The sequence below is a fragment of the Spermophilus citellus genome (genome assembly GCF_964194105.1).
Source record: "Spermophilus citellus genome assembly, chromosome: 12".
Classification (NCBI taxonomy): domain Eukaryota; kingdom Metazoa; phylum Chordata; class Mammalia; order Rodentia; family Sciuridae; genus Spermophilus; species Spermophilus citellus.
The window spans coordinates 127,064,582-127,087,108 of NC_138198.1; the positions used below are offsets into that span (position 1 = coordinate 127,064,582).

Genomic DNA, 22,527 nt, shown 5'->3' on the forward strand with positions numbered 1-22,527 from the left:
CACAGGTAGCGGAGCAGAGCCCTGCTGTTCCTCCTGGTCACAGACTGTCCTGAGAGAGGATGCACAGGCAACACTTACAGAGCCCTCACTCAAAGCCAGGCATTGTTGTAACTGCTGTGCATTTACCAGCTCATGGAAAACTTCTCAAGTTCTAGACAAAGGCGCAAGTCCAAATTCAACTCTCATTGGAGAATGCCTCCTTAATTGAGGTCTGGAGCATATTTGGCATCTTTTTCAGGGTAGGATCTAGAAAGTTCTCCTTTGTAATAATTAACATATTTCCAGGAAAAAAGGGGTTCTACCTTCAGAATAAAACTTATACTTTCTTAATATTTATTGAGACTCATAATTAACTACTGTTTATCAGAGGATGATTAACATCGTAAACGCCCATTTCTGTACCTGCCCCCAAATGTGAAAGGTGTACAAGCTTTGCAAAATTCTTTTGAGAATACTCTTATAAAAAGATTAGCAGACCGCGGAACAACTTCCAGGGTTAAAAAGGGAAGCAGCAGATACTCAAATCGTGGTGGGTATGCTTGCTTTCTTCATGAACTCCTGGAATTGTGAAACTTAAACTAACAGACTTCTCTTGGGAGTGGTGATAGTGCATGTGTTGCAATCAAGTATCTCAAACTGGAATGTACTTGAATGTGTGGCTTGCAGAATGCTACTCCTTGGATTCTGCTGGTACAGCGGTGCAAACACAGGTCTCGGTGGAAAACATCAGGTCCAAAGCCTGGGAACTCAGAAAACGCAAGGTAGGTTCCTCAGTTTCGGGCTTCAAAGCTGCACTGAAGATCTACACGACCTCTCGCACCCCACAGTCGAAGCACCACACCCCCGACCAACCCCGGCGAGTGCCGGGAAGCCCAGCTCTAGACCACCGCCCGGGGCCAGCGCTCCAGGGTTACCCGCCTTCACGCCATTCGGCCCCGGCAGACTTTATGCCCCGCCCTCACCGCGCGCTAGCGGAGGAGGGGCGGGGCAAGACGAGGCCCGGGATTGGTGGGCGGGGCAAGTGGAGGGGCGGGGCGAGACAGTCCGACTAGGACAAGGATTGGTGGGCGGGGGGTGGAGAGGGGCGGGGCAAGACAGTCCTGGACGAGGCTGGGGATTGGCGGGTGGGGTGGGGCGCGGGCCGCTTGAGGGCGTGGCCTTGGACACGTGGTGCGGAACCGGCGCCTGGGGTGAGCGGGCCTCATTGGCTGGACCTTCCGTCTCTGGTGGGCGATCCGGGCCTCTGGCGACCAGGCGTGAGGGCTCGCGCAGCTGCAGGAGTCGCACTCCGTGGTGTGGGAGCGTCGGGCCCCAGGCCGCAGCCAGTGAAGCCCGGCTGTCCCGAGCGCGGTCGGCGGTAGAGGCCCTAGCGGGGTCGCGGATCGGAAGGGGCCTCTCGCGCCGCATCCCGAGGGGCCAGCCGAGCGTCCGGGCGGGTGAGGGGTCCTGCTCGACCGCGCCCGGGCTCCGGCCTGCGTGGCGACCTGGTGCAGGTGGGGTGGCGGGGAGCAGCGTGCAGCTAGTGCTGCCCTGGGGAGGTCTGTCGTGCGCTCAGCCTTCTGCAGACACGCTCAGGGCCTGGCTCGCCCTGGCACTTGAGGCGGAGGATTCCCCAGCGGCGGGGAGACATTCCCTTGCCAACTCGCTGGTGTGGGCAGGCCCCTTACTCCATCACCTGTTTCCTCTGTCAAATGAAGTCTGTGCCTGTGCCTGGTCCCCTGCACTAATGCCCTTGAGTCCCGGTGCCCTACAGAGGGGGCCACCAGTGTGGTTGGCTTCTGGAGAGGCAGCCTGGCTCAGACTCTGGGTAACAAAATCAGGAGAACCTCTCCTGGGACCTGTTCCTGATAGCCTGTGTTGTCTCAAATGTTGGCAGGGAGGAGTGGCAAAAAGTAGTTTCGTGATATGTTTACGATGAAATTCTAGAATAGGCAAATTGGAGATCCCCACCCGCGGTTTAGTGAGGGTAGTAGTTCTCTAACATATACCTTGAGGTCTCAGGGGAAAAAGATTGAGACACTCAGAATTAAAAGAATCATTTGTGTATATCGCTGCCTAGTTCATATCATCTCTCCTTCCCCTCTTACCAGCCTCTATTTAAATGTTGCTCCCCATGAACTTTATATTTTTAGAGGGGAGGAAGCCTGTCATATATTTGGAGGGATAATATATTGCTTTTGTTCTTTCCTACATACTGCGTTTACCTTAGTAAATGAGTTTCATCAAGTCACATAAAAGTGGTTCCATTTAGTGGCTTTGGTGTTAGTGGAGGTGAAACAGAAGTCAAGTACTGATTGGGAGACCAAAAATCAGAACCTGCCCGACCTGCTCTGCTTTCTGACAGTTAGTATAGAGGAGGTGCTTTGAGCAGTCCTTGTGGTTTTACAGGGTAACTGAACAATTTGTATCTGTTTACTCTTGGCCAACAGGCACAGCTTAGACAATTACATCTTTGAGTGCTTTAGAAAGCCATTAGTTAATTGACTAAAAGAAAACAATATTAATGAGATGATTCCACAGTGAGTTTGGAATTTGTGGTATTTAGTGACCAGAAACTCAAAGGAAAAGCACCCAGTGTAGGGTATGGTCTGGCTGAACAGGATTTCATCTCATGTAAATAGGTGGCTTCTCTGTGTGCATTTTTTGGTGACAGATGGCTAAAATTTGACTCATTAACACTCATAAAAATGCCTCAGCAGCATTCACGGACTCTGTTCTACTTGAGACTCTTTCCCATGAATGCCTGAGCTGGGGCATTATGAGTTGGCCCAGAGTATGGAAATATTTCATGCTTTCTTGCTAGTGTCTGTGAGGAAGAAGGGGAAAAGGACATTGAGAGCTTCGTGGTGTGATCTCCTACTCATATAGAAAGCACATCTGCCATACTGTGCAGCTGGAGAACCTTCCTCAGTCTGCTGTGCGGCTGCCACACTTCATGTCACGTGGATCAAGTCAGTCACCTATTTACAACAGCTCTAGAGCCCTATACCAAGAATATATGCTGTTCAACAACAGTGTGTCAGTGTGCAAGCATTTGCCCTGCACCCACTTCAGACCCATAAAGTTGTGGTAGGATCTTGTCACTTTGCTGCACTCAGGACGAATCTGCTCAGACAGCTGATCTCTTTTCTATTTCTGTTTAAGTCTTGAGTTTTTGAAGAAAGAGGAGAGACACTGCTTTGAAAGTCTAGAGACATTTTTATTTTGTCTTCATTCTGATTTTTTAAAGCAGTCTCATGATTTACTTGCCCTGCGTCTGTAAGATAGAGCAGGAGTCAGGGTCTCAGATATGAAAGCTGAACGTTAGAAAATGTGTGTGGGGGGCAAATATGTGTGCCAGGAATGGAAGTTTGGTTTTTATTTTTTAATTTAAACTTATGTTTTTAACTGATGCACAAAAACATAAACATTGTACATAATCATGGCGTACAATGAGGCATTTCGGTGAAGTATGCATTGTACAATGCTCAAACCCAGGGCAAATATACCTGTCTCCTCAAACACCAATCACTTTCTTATGGTAAAAACATTATGAAACCTGTTTCATGGGCTGGAGATATGGCTCAGTGGCAGAGCCCTCGCCTAGCATATATGAGGCTGGCACTGGGTTTGATTCTTAGCACCACATCAAAAGAAATCTGTCGCCTAGCTTTCTCCTGTGTAGGGTGTTATCATTACCTACACTTGCCCTACTGGACAATGGGCAAGTTTCTTTATCTTGGGTCCTTGTGGAGGTTGAGTGCAGCACGCGGCCCTTTGGCAGCTTCTGAGCTAAGTTCCTTAGCATTCCTAAAATGAATTTATCTGGTGTGCCTGGGGCTGTCTTGGCTGTGTTCTGGGTTTGTGGCTGTTGAGACAGGATGTGACATTTTTGCTGAGATCTTGAAATGGTCATAGAAAGTGGACAGTTCTCTGTGTGCTTTAAGAATGTGAATTTTTTTTTTTAAATGCTGGTAAATTAGTATCACTGGGAAGTGCCTATTTTACTTTTCGTCAGATTGTCTGCAACTCAGGGCCTTTCAGTTACCTGCCACTGGACACAGGGTTTTGTGTGGATTTTCCTTCTGAGAAAAGGGAAGGTGAATCTAAACCTCTAACTAGATCCCAGAGATCATGACTCTGAAGCCAGTGACTTCCTGGAGAGTCCTGATGCCATGAGAGTGTTGTAATGCTGCCCAGGAAGGGAAGGGCAGAGGGCCCTACAGTGCTGATCTGAGAGCTCAGCAAGTGCTTCCAGCCGCTTACCTCAGTCCCCACCTACAGGTGGCTGGTGGATTGTTCTCCCTTCCAAGAAGCTTCAAGGTCTGCAGTCTAGTGGAAAGATGTCGGCTCTAACTACCCTGTTCCAGTATATTGATGAAAACCAGGACCGCTACATTAAGGTAAGGGAATATTTCATCCTAGTAAACAATGAAATTTACTTTAATTCTAGAATCTGAGAAACTTTCAATAAGCCAATATGAGTTACACAATTTAAAGCAAGTGTTAAAAATGTTACCTAGCAGAGGTTGAGACAGGAAGATTGTAAGTTCAAAGCCAGTCTCAGCAAAACTGAGGCTGCTAAGCAACTCAGTGAGACCTTTTTTTTTTTTTAGAGAGAGAGAGAATTTTTTAATTTTTTTTTTTTTTTTTTTTTTTTTTTTTTAGTTTTCGGTGGACACAATATCTTTGTTTGTATGTGGTGCTGAGGATCGAACCCGGGCCGCACGCATGCCAGGCAAGCGTGCTACCGCTTGAGTCACATCCCTTGCCCCAAGACCTTGTCTCTAAATAAAACACAAAACAGTGGGGATGTGGCTTAATGGTTGAGTGCCCTGAGTTCAATCCCTGGTATCCCCCCTCCAAAAAAAAAAAAAAAAAAAAATGTTACCTACTTTTCTCATTACAGCAAAAGTTATACTTTTTGGCATTTGACAAAAGTGTGAATATGTTTCTAGAAATAACAACTAATTTGAGATTTTGTTTAATCTCAATCTGTGATTTCTTATGTTACATATTAAAGAACCAGTAAATATTTAACATGGTCTAAGTTACTCAGTAATATTATATATTAATGTTTCTTGATGTTAAGTTGAAGAATTATGCTTTAAAGTTATTCTGATGGACATATTTCAGACAAAATATTTAGAATCCTCCTTCTAAAAATTACACTTTAGAAAACTTGACTATTGCCAGGATGAGAAAAAAGCATTAGATATCAGATAGCATGAGATATTGTTCATATCTTTCACTTATAATTTTACTAGATTCAGAAACTAATTTTTGGAACTCTATATTTAAGTTCACATCATCTTAAATGATTAAAAATACACATCCTGACATTTTGTTGTTCCACTTTAGTTCTTAGTACAAACAGTTTTCAAAGTCTGAACAAAAGTAACCTGACAGGTCTGTCCCCTGTGTCCATCAGCCTGGTCAGAGTGAAGCAGCAAGTTAGTTTCATGTGCCAGAAACCCCCACCCTGCAAGTGCCTTTCTCCCCTAAAGGAGCAACATTTCAGAATCCCTTTCCATTTGCTGTCCACAACAGAAACTTGCAAACTGGGTGGCCATCCAGAGTGTTTCTGCCTGGCCCGAGAAGAGAGGGGAGATCAGAAGGATGATGGAGGCTGCTGCCGCGGATATCCAGCAGCTGGGAGGTTCTGTGGAGCTGGTGGATATTGGGAAACAAAAGGTATGACCTGGCCTTGCAGAACCACAAGCCAGATTCTGCCTAGGGGCTGGCAGGACTCTGCAAGTTCTTGGAGGACCTTTGGCTTCAGGCGCTCCACCCAAGAAGTGTGGCCCTGGTGCAGAGCCTGCCTCTGAGAAGGATTGCCACATTGCTCTGGGGCAGAGGCTTAGTCCAGGAAGGAGAACTGCTGACAGTTACTCTAGAATAAGTTCATGTGATGGTCATTCATAGAGCATAGCTGAAATTCTCCCAGAAATCAGCATGCTTCCAAAAGAGGAAGCTTATTCCTGTCACTTTATTCATATCACTTTAAAAATAGTGAAGACCCCACTCACACAGTACTGTGTCCTGAGAGAGATGGGGTGCCACAGGTCAATGGCATTTTAATACAGGATTCCAACAGATGAGTCTGCTTTGTTTTCTGTGCAGTTTAAGTGAGCAATCTCACTTTGTGGACCTTGGTCTGCTAGTTTTGGTTTTGGATGTTTTGAGGCCCACGTGATTTGTATTTTCATGCCCTGTATTTTCAGTTTGGAAGACTCCTATATCACAGAGCATGAAAGCTCTAGTTTGTCTCTGTTCTTTTGCCTGATGACCTAAGTGTTAAATTGCACTCATGGTCCTGGAATTTGGAGTGTGGCCATCAGTGTGCTCCCTTCATCCTGGTGGGCTGTGTGTCACTGATTCATGGCAAGGCCCAAATTAAAATTCAGGCCTCCTGACTCAGGGTCCACTATTGTTCTTTTTTAAGATTTTCTTCTAACAACAAATTCAATGATTGGTTTAAAACATATTACAGCTCCCCAACAATTTCTTCCCATTCTTTTAAGAATAAACCAAGTCTCTTGATATTGTTTTTTAATGAGAGCAGTTGTGACTTACTCCTCCCTTTCTTCCCAAGATATAAAAAAATCTGGGTGGGGTAAATAATTTTTTTAAGAGTTGTTTCACTACAATAAATAGGTTTATTCCATCTAACACTGACTTCACAGGACAGTTCTAAAGAAAAGTCCTCCTATAAATGGCTGTTGTACATTTTAGATCATATTGAACCTATCTCAACAAGGAGTTGAAAGATTTCACCTCTGTGGAAAAGTTCTGCAGAGACTTTTGCAGGAGGCGACAGCATACTGGTCTTCCCCTGAGCATTCTCGTGGTAGCAGGGCTCCTTGTTTAGAGGCTGATGGCCTGAGGCAGGTGTGCAGGGAGCACCAGCCAATGCAGAAGCAGGAGTGTTTCCAGCTTATAGAGGGAAGTGAACACCAGGAATTTCAGGTCCTCAAGGACTTCAGAACCAGTTTGCCTATGGGCTCCAATAGCTTCTTAGAAAATGCTGAAATATTTCAATATTTCAGACTCTGTCAAATAGAAATATATTTAGAGAAAATCTGCTGTCATTTAAAAGATCATTTTCCTGCTCAGGCCAGCTGAGCTCTGGCTGTGATCACAGAGGCCGTGTATCCTTTGTGCAGGACAGGAGTTTAAGGAACAGTTAGTTCTTTGCCCCCACCAATGCACAAACCCAGCCTTTGGTGCAGTCAAGTGAGCAAAGGACATTGAGTCCTCACTCTGCACACTGGTAGCTGCCAGGTTATGAGAATTACTTGGGGTAAATTATTTTACCAGTAGAGTCTACTGAGAAAACAAGTCACGTGTCCTTACAGGACACCCAGCTACCCACCTGGTTCTCTGACCGCTTGTGTACATAAAGCTCAGGAGCCCTGGAGTTTGGGAGGTGGACAGATCTAAGCCTGTCACCAGCATTGTCCTGATCTGATTGTCATTTTCATTTGCTGTTCATTTTACCTCTTCAGTGTAAAATGTGAGTTTAGCTTCATTATCAATTCAGTTTGTATGTTATGTTTATTAACAGATATTTCCAGAAATGGTGTTTTCTAATAGCTAGATTAATACATGTGTGTGATAATCTGGCTGGAACAGTCCTTTCCTCCTGTGCTGAAGCAAGAGTGTGTGCACTCCTACCCTGACACTTTGAAGCCTTCGTGGGGGCTTTCTGTTAGGATATAGGACCTGGTAGAGGAGAAGGAACATGAGTGAGTGGGCCCTATGTACAGTCGCAGATGGAGACCATGGACATGATATGAAGGAGGAGAAGAACTGACTGGTTTGCCTTCCTGTCCCCATGATTCTTCTCCAACAAAGGGGATTTTGTGACTAATATCCCTGTTCTCCATTCTTACAGGACAGTGGATAATTGATAAGGGCTTTGGGAAAAAGCTCAGAGGACTACTAATCATCACTACTTCATTTAGTAGGGTTTAATATGAATTGTACTACTTTATATCTTGATTTGTTGCCCATTCTGTGCATAATAGTAGTCTGCATACAGAATTTTAAAAATTTGTCTTTTGATTCAAGATTATAATTATTTTTAACCATTATATTTCAGAAAATAATGAAAGTGACATCCTGAATTCAACCTTCATGATACTTTATTATATAAAGTTTTTTTTAAACTAGTCTTTAAAATTTTAACAAACTAGTTGGTAAATGTATTCATTTATACATTTATACTTAAATGTATTCACTCTGGATTTCAGGGAAGGAAATTCTTGCTAATTAATGGCTGTGTTGAACATTATGGTCTTAAACTGTGCAGTAGAAGTTGATTATAAGAACAGATAAGAAAGCCCAGGTTTATTTTCATCTTTGATGTGAGTTCTGAGCTTATTAACAGGACTGCCCTTGATTGCTTCCTCTGACTCAGCTCCCCGATGGCTCGGAGATACCACTTCCTCCCATTCTGCTTGGCAAACTGGGCTCTGACCCCCAGAAGAAAACAGTATGTGTTTATGGGCATTTGGACGTGCAGCCCGCATCCTTGGAGGACGGCTGGGACAGCGAGCCCTTCACCTTGACAGAGCGGGACGGTGAGGGACAGTGCTTCCAGAGCTCAGTGGCCTCCAGAGGAACAGTGCTTTTGGTGCTGGGAGGAGCATTTCTGTTATTTGAGTTTTGGAAAGTTGCTGATGGTTGCTTGTTTTTTCCACTGTGCAGTACAGCGTGTTTTTCACGTCAGCGGGAGGCTGGGTTCCGGGAATGGTGAAGTGTGCCGTAGTCACTGGAGGTCCCGAGAGCCTCCCTCGCTCTGGAAGTGTGCTGTCCATGGCGTGGGTCTTCTGAGCTTCCCTTGCTACTGCTGCTCTTTCCAGAACAAGGTTCTGAGCTGAGGCTGTGTGGCCTCCAGAGCTGTAACCTCGGGCCTTGCCCTGCTGAGCTGGTCCCCTGCCTGCCCTGTGCATATAACAAGCATGTTGGATGCTGGGAGCCCCGAGCTTGGCCTCTTCTTCCATCCCCCTTGGCGAGAGGGTTCTCTGCTTTCCCTTCTGAACTTTCCCTCACCTCGCCACAGGGCACTCCCTGGCCAGCTAAGGCAGTCCTGTTGGCACCTTGGCCCTCAGGGCAGAGCTCAGACCCTCTTGTCTAACTGAATGCAGAATCTGTCTTCAGGCCTCTCCTGGCTTGCTGTGGACCGCCTGTGACAGTGCAAAACTGAAAAATTGTTTAAAGCAGCATCTTTTATGACACTCAGTCCTGTCCCATTCCCACCACAGTGTGATTGCTGAGGTACCAAGTTGTAGAGTTAGTCCTCTCTGTGCACTCGGGCTCCTCCCTGGTGTCAGACCCACATGTCTACCAGGTGGCTCCCTCACCATGTGAACCCACCTGCCCGGGAACAGGCTTTCTTGTCTTTGCTCTTCAAGCACTTGATTGCGTCCCACCACATACACCAGAAGAAGGGTCATTCTGTCCCCACCCTGCCCACCCTTCCCTCGGCCCTTCCTGGGCCACTGCTGCTCCCACGCTTAGGACCCCCCAGTGCTGGCTGGCATTGCTTGGCCCTGCCCCCCTCCAGGCCTTGGCTGCTTCACGACCGTTACATATTCCCCCCACGTGACCCCAGCATGCTATACTCCTTACCTGACACCAAGCAGAAGAGTCAGCTGACTGCAGATTCCCTCCCATCACCTGCCAACCTGCCTCCCCTTCCCTGCTCCTCCTCCCACCTGTGCCCAGCCGTGAGGAGCCATGTGCAGGCCCCAGAACCCAGCTCTGCACTGTGAACAGTGCTCAAGCCACCGTGAGCACCTGCTTGTACTCCAGCACTGGTCACTACTGCCAAGTCCTCTGTGAGGCCACAATCTGAGAACCCAACAGGTGGACATCCACACCCACCCTCCACAGACTAGTGTAGCTCCTCATACCTCAAAGAAGCTTCATTACAAACATCCAACCAATGCACCTCCTCCTCGTCAGGAGCCCTGAGCATGGGGAGCAGGAGTGCTTATCATTCACCTATGATCCAGCACAGCCCTGGCCACTGTAGTTATTTGGTGGTTGTCACAGAAACAAGTTTATTTATTTATTTTTTTAAGGAGAGCTTCTATTTAAGTTTTTGTGAAAAGCTGTGTTTTGTAATAAAAGGAACTTCCCAAGGTAACGATGGCTTTAAGCTTCATGCTGCTTTTGGGTAGGTCATTCTGAAACTGCCAGACCTTTAAAACCGTCTAAGGATGAGGAAGTGGGAGAACCAGCAAGGACAGACAGTAGAACTCGGGCATGGCTGAGCCTGGCTAAGCCTGAACCCATGAGCTGGGACCCTGGGACTGTGGAGGCCAACCTTGGGTCATGTGACAGAGGGAGGAGGAGGGTTCTGAGTGATCTGAGATTTGGTGTGTGTTTTGCTTTGTTTTATGATATTGGGGCTCAAACCCAGGGCCTTGCTCTTGGTTGGTGAGGGCCCGACCCCTGGATACCCACTCCTCTAGCCCCGAGTTGCCTTTGGTGGTGGTCAGCTTCGCGGCCCAGACCCCAGTATAAGTGGTCCTAGAAGCAAGTGCAGAGAGGGGAACAAGAGGACCAAGGACACAGACTGGAGGTGTGTCATGTCCTGTAGTTTTCAAAGTGGTAACTAAAGGAAGAAAGAGAGAAATGGAGAAGTGAGTGATAAAATTGCAAGGTCTATTCTGTATCAAAACAGGTGTCCAACTTAGGGTGAGCTTTGGGATTGAGCTTTGGGGTGCTTTTATGATGATGGCATGTGTGGTTCCTAAGTGTGACCAGGCCTCCTACCTGTAGAAGGCAGCGTTGAAAGAGCTCATCACCTCCTGGGGGTTTCCGGGAATCGCCCTGACCCAGCAGTGTTGGCTGGCTCCTGGGGCTTCTGATGTGAAGAGAAAGTCTTCCTCGACAGTGTGTGTGTGTGTGTGTGTGTGTGTGTGTGTGTGTGTGTGTGTTGCTCACTGGAGATGAGCTCCTTCCCAGCTCATCGTGGTTGTAACTGATTTACTGATTGCTGTTCTAGGCAAATTGTATGGGAGAGGTTCCACTGATGATAAGGGGCCTGTGGCTGGATGGATGAATGCCCTAGAAGCTTATCAGAAGACTGGTCAGGTATGCCTCCGGCTCTGCCCCCATCGCATTCCACCCACTCACCAGGTTCCACCTGAGCAATCACTGGGCAACCTTAATCAGCACAGGTGATTCAGATTTAAGATCATAGCTGCTTTCAACTTAGAAACATGAGAAATTTCATTGTTTCACAGATACTCAAAGGTCATACTATTGACTACTTAGCAAAGTCAGCAGGATTCAGCCAACACATGGAATGTGAATTTTCTTTCTTTCTTTATGAGGCTAGGGATCAAACATAGGGCCTCATTCTTTCTGGGCAAGTGCTCTACAGTTAAATTGCACCCCCAGCCCAAAATGTGAAATTTCAGGCATTGATTGTACCCATGACACTTGCCAGAATGCAGCAAGCTTTGGGATGTGGGACAGATTCCTCCCCAGCTCCCCCCTCCCCGTTTATATTCTCTTAAAAATAAGTTGTTTTTTAAAAAAAACTTCATCAGCTGTGAAATATGTGCTTATTGTTCAAAGTTGGTAAATTAGAGAAAAAAATTGCTAAAAATCCCAAACCTCAAAATACTCATTTAGTATTTTGTTTCTTAGTAAACTCACTATTGGTCTTTACTCTAGCTGTGATCACATTGTATGGATAGTTTTTGCATCTGGCCTTTGTATCATGATAAAATAAGAATAAGATAAGCATTTTTGTCAAAGTATGGACTGTTAGCTATGGAAAAGGTCTCAGGCCCTCTGGTCTGGCAAGTGGTTTTGCATAGGAGGGAGCCAACACACAGAACCACCTGCCTGGCACAGGCAGCCCTTTGCACCGGGCATGGGAGCCAGGAAGCCTCACCGCTCCAGTGCTTCCTGGAGCCTCGGCCTTGCGGTGGAGATGCCTTGGGGTCTAGGAAGTCCAAAGTGAGGGACAGTTATGTATAGTGGAGAACCCTCCTAACAGCTCTGTCACCCCTATTCCACCTACCCAGGTACCAGGAAAGGTCTCACTTGAGGGTAGAAGAGGAGGAGGAGAGCAGGAGGGGACGCACGTCTGTGGACAGCACTGGGGTGGAGGGCAAAGTACATGTGGTGAACTGTGCTGCTGCCGGGCAGATTTGAACCCGGTCTCGGGAGACCTGAGTCTGCATTTGGGGCTGCTGTTCCGTGCCCTGTTGGTCTCTGGGTTTCCCTCTTTCTCACCTGCAGCTTCCTTTTCTCATCTGCCTCACCCTGTAGGGCTGGGAGAGCACCTGGAAGATGTCTAGTGTGGCTGGAGGTGCCAGGGCTCGCAGTGAGGGAGGGAGAGCCTACTCGAGTTGGCAGAGGCTCTCTGTGCAACACTGAGGATCTGGTGCTCGGGTGTGGATGTTCTTTGTCCCTCTGTCGTAGAGGGAGCAGCTTGGGCTGTCCTGGACACTCCGCATTTGCTGTCACTGGGCGTCCACAGACGTCCCATTAGGGCTTATCCAGGCATGAGGCAAGGGCCTTCCCTTCCCTGCCCTGGTGCCCTGCAGACCACTGTCTGCCTGTGGCTATCCCAGGAGGTTGGGTATTTGAAATTTCAGTGGAGAGCAGAGAAGCCAACTCCCTCCTCCTGCCTTCTGTCACAGGACATCCCTGTCAACGTGCGGTTCTGTCTCGAAGGAATGGAGGAGTCTGGCTCTGAAGGCCTGGATGAGCTGATTTTTGCCCAGAAAGACAAGTTCTTTAAAGATGTGGACTACATCTGCATTTCTGACAACTACTGGCTGGGGAAGAAGAAGCCCTGCCTCACATATGGCCTCAGGGGCATTTGCTACTTTTTCATTGAGGTATGTGCCAAGTTCTGCAGGCTCCTCCCTAGCCCTGAGTTTCCTTGTCTTCCTACCCTAAAGCAGGCACGTGCCAAGAGGCAGTCATACAAGAAGGAGAAGTACCAAGCTTGGGTGGTGCCCACTTCCCAGGCTCCGCAAGCCATTGTAGGAGCCCAGGCACAGATGATGGGACTTCCCATGCTCAGAAATCATTTCAGAGAAACATGCAGCCAGAGCAGTGTTGTTCCTCTGTTGCCTTGGAGCAAGTGGGAAGAGAGGCCATGCTGGCCCATCTAGGAGGCCCAGTGTGCAGAGCACTGAGAACACCTCCTTTTGGAAGTGGAGAGCGTTTCTGAGGGCTTGAGCCCTGAAGCCCTCAGCCTGCACTGAGTTACTGTGGGGGATCGAGACCCTCCCTAGAGGAAGAGAAGCTGACATCTGAGCGAGTGTGGGGAGCCAGCTGGGCTCTGCCCTCACTGGCAACCAAGTCAGGGTGGCACTCCCCCCGGACCCCCAACCCCGCACAGACTCTGGTGATGGAAGTAGAACCCATCACCCAGTCAGGGCAGAAATTGTGGCCGTGGCTACACTGAGCACTCACCCTGGGCATCACAGCCTTCCACACATCACAGGTGACCTGGTGCTGAGAGTGAGTTCCCCTTCACATGGGGGCCTTGCCTTATCTAGTTAGAAGACTGGTCAGTGGTGGGGTGGATCTGAACCCAGGTCCTCAGGCTTTCCAGGTCCTCATGAGTCATCATTTATCTTGGGTATTGCCCACTTGGGAGATGATCCTTGTGAATGATGGGGCCTGTCCTTCCCCTGGAGGAGGCTCCGTGTCCTTCAGGGTAAGAAGGGAGAGCTTGCCCTGCAGTGTGCTCTCACCTGTGGCCAGTATTCCCAGCATAGCTGTGGCAGACATACCTGGGGCACCTGTAGCCAGCATCCCCACTTTTTGTGGCAGATGTTCACTGGAGATGAGCGCCTTCCCAGCTCATCATGGTCATAACTGACTTACTGACTGCTGTTCTAACCTATAGTTACCCAGGGCCTATAGTCAGCATATCCAGGATCATTTTTTCTTGTCTGAGTTTCCTAATTGGAGGAACACCTTGCTTTGCTCCTTGAGGGAACAAGTTTTGGTTTGGGAAATTGTCGAGTCTTATAAATGTTCTTTGTTCGATGTGCTGTTACATGATACAAATAAGCTTCCACTAAGCAACCAGATAAAGTGGCCTTTTTTTTCATCCAGGTGGAATGCAGTGACAAAGACCTCCATTCTGGGGTGTACGGTGGCTCTGTGTACGAGGCCATGACAGATCTCATTGCACTGATGGGTGAGTGTGCACTGGCTCACCCTCGGTCGGTACTTGCTGCGTTGGGAGGCTGGTGGGGCTGCTGCTTCCAGGCTCTGCAGTTAGTGCGCCTCAGCGTTCTGCATGAACCAGCTGGTCCGTTGTGATGAATTCCTTCCCTCCTTCTGTCCACTGTTTTCTTTAAAAGGTCCCTGTGCTCCATTTCTGACGCTGTCCTCCTCTGCTCTGCCTGGGACTGTCCTGTGCGTTGTCTCCACCTGTTGAGACCCTGCCCTACCCCGCACACCCCACTGGGACACCCCAGTTCCTGCCCAACCTACCCTTAGGAGCACAAGATGCCATCCCTCCTCTGACAGCAGACTACTCTCCTGGAGATGACTACTCTCCTGGGAGCATGGGCTTTGGTCACTTGCCGTGGCTGCCTGCACCTAGGTTCCCATCATGGTCCCCCTCGAGGCTAAGCAGAGCTCTTCTCTCCCACGTGATTCTGTAAGCTCTCCCTTCCTACCTGACGGGCAGAGGTGCCTCGGGTGAGGTGATGTCTGCTCAGTTCCACTCCTGTTTCTTCTCCTGGACTCCAGAGCAGCTTGTTTCTTGTGGGATGTCCCTTAAAAGTGAAATGCTGGATGGTGTAGCTCTTTTGGAGTAAGCCTGCTTGGAGCCAGCTGGTCTGGTTGGTATCGTGGTGTGACTGAGGGCAGTTACCCCCCTGCTCCTCAGTCTTTGTCTAAAAACAGGAGTCGTGATAACTGACTGACTACTTACTGCCATAAGCACCTGGAGAGGTAGCGGCTCAGGGACATCACCACCAGGGCTGTCCCTGCTGTTCCTGGCCTGTCCCGTCTTGGGCCCCGGAGGCTGAGCTGTGGTCTCTGCGTTGCCTGACCTTCTGGAGTTAGCACTGCTGAGAACTGCTGAGCATTGTAACCTTTGCTTCTTCCCCCAGGCTCTCTGATCGACAACAAGGGGAAAATCCTCATCCCTGGTATCAATGAGGCCGTGGCCCCCGTGACGAGAGAGGAGCATGAGCTCTATGACCACATCGACTTCGACCTGAAGGAGTTTGCCAAGGATGTGGGGGCTGAGACCCTCCTACATGACTTCAAGGTGCCCTGGGGCCCTGCGCTGCGCCAGCTGCTGGGGCTCCAGTGGGCCCCGCCTGGGGAGGGGCACACGCACACGTGTCAGGTGGCAAACCTAGAAAGGAGGGCACGCCAGGCTGGGCACACTTAGGGCCTTTTGTGTCAGAATCTACTTTGACTCTGAAAGAGCTGGAGGTGGTGTGCAGGGGAACACTGTCATCTCCTGCTGGCAGGTGGCTCCGCTTTCTCTGGGATGTCTGGGATTTGAAGTGTGATCTCTTTACAGTGGGCCCAAAGGTTAGTTAAGGCGCCCTACAGGGCCAAGTTCAAAGGCAGGAGCTGTCCACACCTTGTTGACTTAGCTGGGGGTGGAAATTGTGCTGTGACTTTGCTCTCGGTTTGTTTGAGGAAGGTTGGTTTATGAGGTGTGGGTATCAGGCCAGCAGTTTCCATGAAGCTGGCTTCAACTGAGTCCAGCAACAGGCCCGGCTCTCTAGGGTGGGGATGGGAGCCGGCAGAGCAGGGTTGGCCCTTGACTTTCATCTTTCCCTGAGAAAAGTGAGCACAGAACTCCAGAAGAACATGCGTGGGACCGAGCAGGGCCAACCCTGTGGGCTTGCCCAAGGGTCCGGTGGTGGGCAGATCTGAAAGAGGCCTCATTGGGTCCTGCAGTAGCACTGCTCGGCCAGCAGGGACAGGCTGGTGGGAACAGCAGAGAGGCAGAGATGTGGCAGCTGTTTGGGGGCTGAAGGGTCAAGCACATGCCCCCAAGTGTCATAGTCAGCTCCTGAGGCTGTTAAGGCCAGCGAGCTTCCCCTGGGGTGAGGGCAGCAGCTCTAACCAGTCCTGCCAACTGCTAGACGGCATCTGTCTCCTCAGTGAGCGAGCAAACGTGTCATGATTTTGCAGAAAGACATCCTCATGCACCGTTGGCGTTACCCGTCCCTCTCCCTCCATGGCATTGAAGGTGCCTTCTCCGGGTCGGGGGCCAAGACCGTGATTCCTAGGAAGGTGGTCGGCAAGTTCTCCATCAGGCTTGTGCCAAACATGACTCCTGAAGTGGTCAGCGAGCAGGTCTGTAGGAGTGTGGCGTGCGGGTGGGCGAGAGCTATGTCATCAGGATGTGGGGAACAAGGGACTTCACTGGAGCAAAAGCCTAGACCCTGAACACCCTACCTCTTGGCTCTTGCCTAATCAGTAGTCATAGAATACGCAGTTGAGAAACTTCCCCTCAATGAAGGCCACATGAACAGGCATCCCAAGAAAGTGACCTTCATCACTGCTAGGGCAGCCAGACCTGATCTCTGACCTCACCCCAAGGCTTCAGGTCAACTGAGGTCCAGATCTGGTAACTGGGTCCACCTGGTTCAGAGAGCAGTCACCCCCTCCTCCAGGGAGGTTCCTCGGAAAGATGGAATCAAAGTCCTTGCTGCTGGGAAGAGGAGACTGGCCCACTTGCCATGTGTGAGAACTGAGGTTTGGGCCATATACTGGGTATCTCCTAGATCCATTTTCCACCTAGATGAAATTTAGCTCACGACCATTTTTATAAAGCATATTAGTCTGCTAGAGCTGCCATAACTGAAGCTGACAGACTGGGTGGGTTAGATGGCAGAAATGTATTACTCCTATTTTTGGAGGCTGAAAAGTCCAAGATGAAGCTTCCAGCAGATGGTGTCTGGCAAGGGCCACTCCTGGCTTGCAGATAGTACCTTCTCTGTGTGCACATAGTGAACAGTGAGTGAGGCTGTAAGAGCACTAATCCTGTCTAACCAGGGCCCCAGCCTATGACTCATTGAACCTTAATTACTTGTACAAAGGTCTTATCTCAAAGTATAGTCATAGTGGTGTTTAGAGTGTCCGCAGGCATTGGAGAGATACAAACAACCTTTTCTTAACATAAAGCAAGTCAGAAAACATGGTTTTTCAACTTAATGTAAACGTTATCATCACTTGGAACTCCTGTGTAAAGGATAAAATGCTTGAAATTTAAACATTGCCTGTACCTTCAGATAACTGAATTTTATTTCTAGATTAAGTCTAATTTCCTGCTCTTGTGGTTATGTGGATCAGTATTCAACAGCAGAAAATGAGACTCTATAGACTCATTATAGAATGTTATAGAGCTGGGGTTGGGGTTGTGGCTCAGCAGTAGAGCACTTACCTGGCATGTGTGAGGCTCTGGGTTCGACCCTCAGCACCAAATAAAAACTAACAAATAAATAAAGGTATTTTAAAAAAAGAATGTTGTAGAGCTGTTGTAGCAGACTTGTTGTAGATGACTGATTGTAGCCCAAGTAAATCACTAACGTTCCATCACATGCCACGCTTTTTAAAGAGCATGTGTCTCTCCTGTTTGTGGTTTAGGTTACAAGCTACTTGACTAAGAAGTTTGCTGAGCTACACAGCCCCAACAAGTTCAAGGTGTACATGGGCCACGGTGGGAAGCCCTGGGTATCTGACTTCAACCACCCGCATTACATGGCGGGGAGAAGAGCCCTGAAAACAGGTGGATGCTCCTTGGGGACAGATGCCAGGGATCATGTATCTAAGCGTGTCTGAGGGCCTTGTCATATCATGTTGGGTGCATGACTGTTTTCTCTGTGGTGCTCTCGGGAAGGGCATGGGCTGCCGTCCCCAGCATCTGTCAGTATCGCTGCCTCTGTGATGGGTCTCTAGCTCGAGGCTCTGAGTCCACTATTTCTCTCATTCCATTTCTTCTAGTTTTTGGTGTTGAACCAGATTTGACCAGGGAAGGTGGCAGTATTCCTGTGACCTTGACATTTCAGGAGGCCACAGGCAAGAACGTCATGCTGTTGCCAGTGGGCTCAGCCGATGATGGTGCCCACTCCCAGAATGAGAAGCTCAACAGGTGAGCCTCCAGGGCGGGGCCGAAGCGGTGGGTGCCTGGAGGAGCTTCCCTCCAGCCTCTCTCCTCCCTGCCTTCCCGCCTCCCAGCTGCTACTGCCAAGAAAGGCCAAAGGCCGGCAGGCTGGGTGATTCTGTGACCATCCCTGCATTTGTATCTGCATTTGATGGGAGGCAGGACAGGGCGTGGTGAACCATTCAGCCAGTGTTCTCCTACCACTCGTAAACCCCTCTCTACCCCTTTTTGAAAAATTCCTTGTCACTGCTCACTGCTTGAGGCACTTGTACACGTTCTGACTTAGGCAGACATGACAGGGCTTCCTCTAACCCACTGGATGAAGCGAGCCTCTGGGTAGTGGCAGGAAGGAGAGACCCAGGCAGGCAGGGGCTGTGAGCAGGGCAGGGGGAAGTTCCTGGCTGGAGCTGCTGAGGACTGGCAGCAGCAACTCATCCCGGGGAATCAGGGTAGATAGGACTAGCAGTGCAGCCCTGCAGGAGGGCCTGGGGCAGACAGGCCTGGTTCCTGGGATTCGAGCTGGGCCTGATCCCTAGATCAGAGCCTTGGGTGTGACCTCCTGCATTCTTAGACCAGGACCAGTATTGGTTCTTGGCAGTGGGGTGGTAGAGATAAGCAGGACTTCCAGCCGAGGTCAGAGGCAGAGGGTGTGCCTGCCTGTGCCTTGGGAGGAGTCTGGGGGGGGGGGGGCCTGTATTCTGTGACTCCTGCTGACGTGATGTTGTCTTCTTCCTCCCAGACATAACTACATAGAAGGGACCAAGGTGCTGGCCGCATACCTGTACGAGGTGTCTCAGCTAAAGGACTGACAGGCCTGGTTTTCTGTGGACTGCCAGTCGGAGCAGAAGGAATCCTGCCCTCTGCCCTGTCCTCTTCCTCTTCTGACTCGCCCAGGAAGTGGAAGTTCCCCTCCCTTTTCCTCTTCCAGGTCACTCGCAGACTGCCAAGAATGGACACAGGTGCATCCAGCTGTCGGAGGGTGGAGTTAGCTGTGCTGGCAGTTGGAAATGCTTAGTCCTGGGGCTTATCAGGGACAGCTGAGTGACCCCCAGGGTAGGTTCTCAGAGGTGGCCATTGTGACTCAGCCTCCAGAAAGCAGCCAAGGTCCAAAAGCACAAGTTCCTCAGGAGGCACCTGCCGTCGAATTAGGGTGGACAGGGCTTGCTCTTCTCTGCCCGCCGCCTCCCTGCTGCCAGGCGTGCACAGCTGGGACACCCAGAAAGGAAATGGGAGATCCGAGGCTTCCTACACCACGGTGGTCCCTCTGAGACCCTCACAGTTGTGTGTTTCTGTCCTCTCTTGAGACCTTGACCGTCTGTCTCCCCACTCTGTCACAGTCCCTTGGAACCCAGCCTGCAAGTGCTAGTGACGGCACCAGTGCCTCTCCGTCCACTCTGCTCAATAAAGTGAAAACAGAGCCTCTGACGGGATTGCTGTGCCTGGCTTAGGCCTGGAGCACGCGTGTGTGGTGGGGTGCCATGGGGTGTGCTCGTGGAGCATGTGTGTGCTGGTGGGGTACCATTGCGTGTGCTGGTGGGTGCCCTCAGGTGTGCTGGTGGGTGTTCCCAGGTGTGCTGGTGGGGTACCATTGCGTGTGCTGGTGGGTGCCCTCAGGTGTGCTGGTGGGTGTTCCCAGGTGTGCTGGTGGGTGTTCCCAGGTGTGCTGGTGGTGTTCCCAGGTGTGCTGGTGGGTGTTCCCAGGTGTGCTGGTGGTGTTCCCAGGTGTGCTGGTGAGTGTTCCCAGGTGTGCTGGTGGGTGTTCCCAGGTGTGCTGGTGGGTGTTCCCAGGTGTGCTGGTGGGGTACCATTGCATGTGCTGGTGGGTGTTCCCAGGTGTGCTGGTGAGTGTTCCCAGGTGTGCTGGTGGGTGTTCCCAGGTGTGCTGGTGGGTGTTCCCAGGTGTGCTGGTGGGTGTTCCCAGGTGTGCTGGTGGTGTTCCCAGGTGTGCTGGTGAGTGTTCCCAGGTGTGCTGGTGGGTGTTCCCAGGTGTGCTGGTGGGTGTTCCCAGGTGTGCTGGTGGGGTACCATTGCATGTGCTGGTGGGTGTTCCCAGGTGTGCTGGTGAGTGTTCCCAGGTGTGCTGGTGGGTGTTCCCAGGTGTGCTGGTGGGTGTTCCCAGGTGTGCTTGTGGGGTACCATTGCGTGTGCTGGTGGGTGCCCTCAGGTGTGCTTGTGGGGTACCATTGCGTGTGCTGGTGGGTGTTCCCAGGTGTGCTTGTGGGGTACCATTGCGTGTGCTGGTGAGTGTTCCCAGGTGTGCTGGTGGGTGTTCCCAGGTGTGCTGGTGGATGTTCCCAGGTGTGCTGGTGGGTGTTCCCAGGTGTGCTGGTGGGTGTTCCCAGGTGTGCTGGTGAGTGTTCCCAGGTGTGCTGGTGGGGTACCATTGAGTGTGCTGGTGAGTGTTCCCAGGTGTGCTGGTGGGTGCCCTCTGGTGTGCTGGTGAGTGTTCCCAGGTGTGCTGGTGGGGTACTGTTGTGTGCACTGGTGAGTGTTCCCAGGTGTGCTGGTGGGGTACCGTTGCGTGTGCTGGTGGGTGCCCTCCAGTGTGCTGGTGGGGTACCATTGCATGTGGGTTCCCTCTGGTGTGCTGGTGGGTGTTCCCAGGTGTGCTGGTGGGGTACCATTGCATGTGCTGGTGGGTGTTCCCAGGTGTGCTGGTGAGTGTTCCCAGGTGTGCTGGTGGGTGTTCCCAGGTGTGCTGGTGGGTGTTCCCAGGTGTGCTGGTGGGTGTTCCCAGGTATGCTTGTGGGGTACCATTGCGTGTGCTGGTGGGTGCCCTCAGGTGTGCTTGTGGGGTACCATTGCGTGTGCTGGTGGGTGTTCCCAGGTGTGCTTGTGGGGTACCATTGCGTGTGCTGGTGAGTGTTCCCAGGTGTGCTGGTGGGTGTTCCCAGGTGTGCTGGTGGATGTTCCCAGGTGTGCTGGTGGGTGTTCCCAGGTGTGCTGGTGGGTGTTCCCAGGTGTGCTGGTGAGTGTTCCCAGGTGTGCTGGTGGGGTACCATTGAGTGTGCTGGTGAGTGTTCCCAGGTGTGCTGGTGGGTGCCCTCTGGTGTGCTGGTGAGTGTTCCCAGGTGTGCTGGTGGGGTACTGTTGTGTGCACTGGTGAGTGTTCCCAGGTGTGCTGGTGGGGTACCGTTGCGTGTGCTGGTGGGTGCCCTCCAGTGTGCTGGTGGGGTACCATTGCATGTGGGTTCCCTCTGGTGTGCTGGTGAGTGTTCCCAGGTGTGCTGGTGGGTGCCCTCTGGTGTGCTGGTGAGTGTTTCCAGGTGTGCTGTGGGGTACTGTTGTGTGTGCTGGTGGGTGCCCTCCGGTGTGCTGGTGGGTGTTCCCAGGTGTGCTGGTGGGTGTTCCCAGGTGTGCTGGTGGGGTACCATTGCGTGTGCTGGTGGGTGTTCCCAGGTGTGCTGGTGGGGTACCATTGCGTGTGCTGGTGGGTGTTCCCAGGTGTGCTGGTGGGTGTTCCCAGGTGTGCTGGTGGGGTACCATTGAGTGTGCTGGTGGGTGTTCCCAGGTGTTCTGGTGGGTGCCCTCTGGTGTGCTGGTGAGTGTTCCCAGGTGTGCTGGTGGGGTACTGTTGTGTGTGCTGGTGGGTGCCCTCCAGTGTGCTGGTGGGTGTTCCCAGGTGTGCTGGTGGGTGCCCTCTGGTGTGCTGGTGAGTGTTCCCAGGTGTGCTGGTGGGGTACTGTTGTATGTGCTGGTGGGTGCCCTCCGGTGTGCTGGTGGGGTACCATTGCATGTGGGTGCCCTCAAGGGTGCTGGTGGGTGCCCTCTGGTGTGCTGGTGGGTGTTCCCAGGTGTGCTGGTGGGTGCCCTCTGGTGTGCTGGTGAGTGTTCCCAGGTGTGCTGTGCTCCCTGTGCACACATGAGCTCCTCGGGGCTGCTTCTGGAGCACCCGTGTGCTTTTTGATAGTGTGTGACGTCAGATCATGATCCAGCCTCAGAAAACAAGACCCAGGTCTTTGAAGGTGGGCGCTCGGTCCTCCCAGCCCACTGGAGTGATGTCCCTGGCCACTCCCTGTGCTGGCAAAGAACTGGCCTGACCCTGCCTGCTGCTTACTGCTGCCAAGTCAAAGTCATCCTTCTTTCACAAGAAAGAATCAGTGGCTGCAATTGATATCAAAGCCCAGGGTAAATGCTGACAAAAGGAGCCAGGCTCCTTGGAGAACTGGTTGATCCCAGGGATGGGGCAGCAAAAATACCAGAGGATCCCGGAGTGCCTCACAGTGGCAGAAAGTAACACCAGGGAACATGGGAGTGTGAAGTCAAGTGGAGGAAAGACAGGCTCAGCAAGATTGGATTCTAACCCACAGCACAAATGCTACCCACGAGTCTGTGCTAATACAAAGGACAATGGATGAGTGAGAAGGTCAGGGCCTTCTTGTGGGGTGCCACTAGTCAGTGTCAGCAGA

At 50.8% G+C, this 22,527-nt stretch overlaps 1 protein-coding gene and 1 long non-coding RNA gene across 6 annotated transcripts; both read left to right on the forward strand.

Annotated features, from left to right (window-relative positions):
* The first annotated feature begins 1,170 nt into the window (after positions 1-1,170).
* CNDP2 (carnosine dipeptidase 2) lies at positions 1,171-19,543 on the forward strand. 5 transcript variants are annotated; one of them, XR_014018184.1, is made up of 13 exons: positions 1,197-1,436; positions 4,264-4,382; positions 5,530-5,673; positions 8,402-8,564; positions 11,000-11,088; positions 12,654-12,854; positions 14,089-14,173; positions 15,099-15,259; positions 16,144-16,308; positions 17,602-17,743; positions 17,959-18,106; positions 18,858-19,077; positions 19,456-19,543. XR_014018184.1 is itself a non-coding variant. In XM_081262597.1 (12 exons), exons 2-12 carry the CDS (start codon positions 4,323-4,325, stop codon positions 18,925-18,927), a joined length of 1,428 nt encoding a protein of 475 aa, XP_081118723.1. In that variant the 5' UTR covers positions 1,171-1,190; positions 4,264-4,322; the 3' UTR covers positions 18,928-19,543. The 5 variants fall into 5 exon arrangements, 4 of the variants coding, with proteins under 4 accessions (XP_081118723.1, XP_081118722.1, XP_081118721.1 ...); XM_081262597.1 differs by lacking the exon at positions 1,197-1,436 and adding an exon at positions 1,171-1,190 and having other exon boundaries at positions 18,858-19,543; XM_081262596.1 differs by having other exon boundaries at positions 1,197-1,493; positions 18,858-19,543.
* Positions 19,544-20,089: 546 nt separating this feature from the next.
* Positions 20,090-21,427, forward strand: LOC308631387. The gene is made up of 3 exons (XR_014018185.1): positions 20,090-20,171; positions 20,483-20,722; positions 21,146-21,427. It is a non-coding gene; the product is annotated as an uncharacterized lncRNA (long non-coding RNA).
* Positions 21,428-22,527: the final 1,100 nt, after the last annotated feature.

Bases quoted from the DNA above. Each gene is read 5' to 3' on its own strand.
- CNDP2 (XM_081262597.1), top strand. From the start codon at position 4,323: ATGTCGGCTCTAACTACCCTGTTCCAGTATATTGATGAAAACCAGGAC. The intron at 8,565-10,999 runs GTGAGGGACAGT...TTGCTGTTCTAG, and splicing joins CACCTTGACAGAGCGGGACG to GCAAATTGTATGGGAGAGGT. The intron at 17,744-17,958 runs GTGGATGCTCCT...CATTTCTTCTAG, and splicing joins GAGAAGAGCCCTGAAAACAG to TTTTTGGTGTTGAACCAGAT.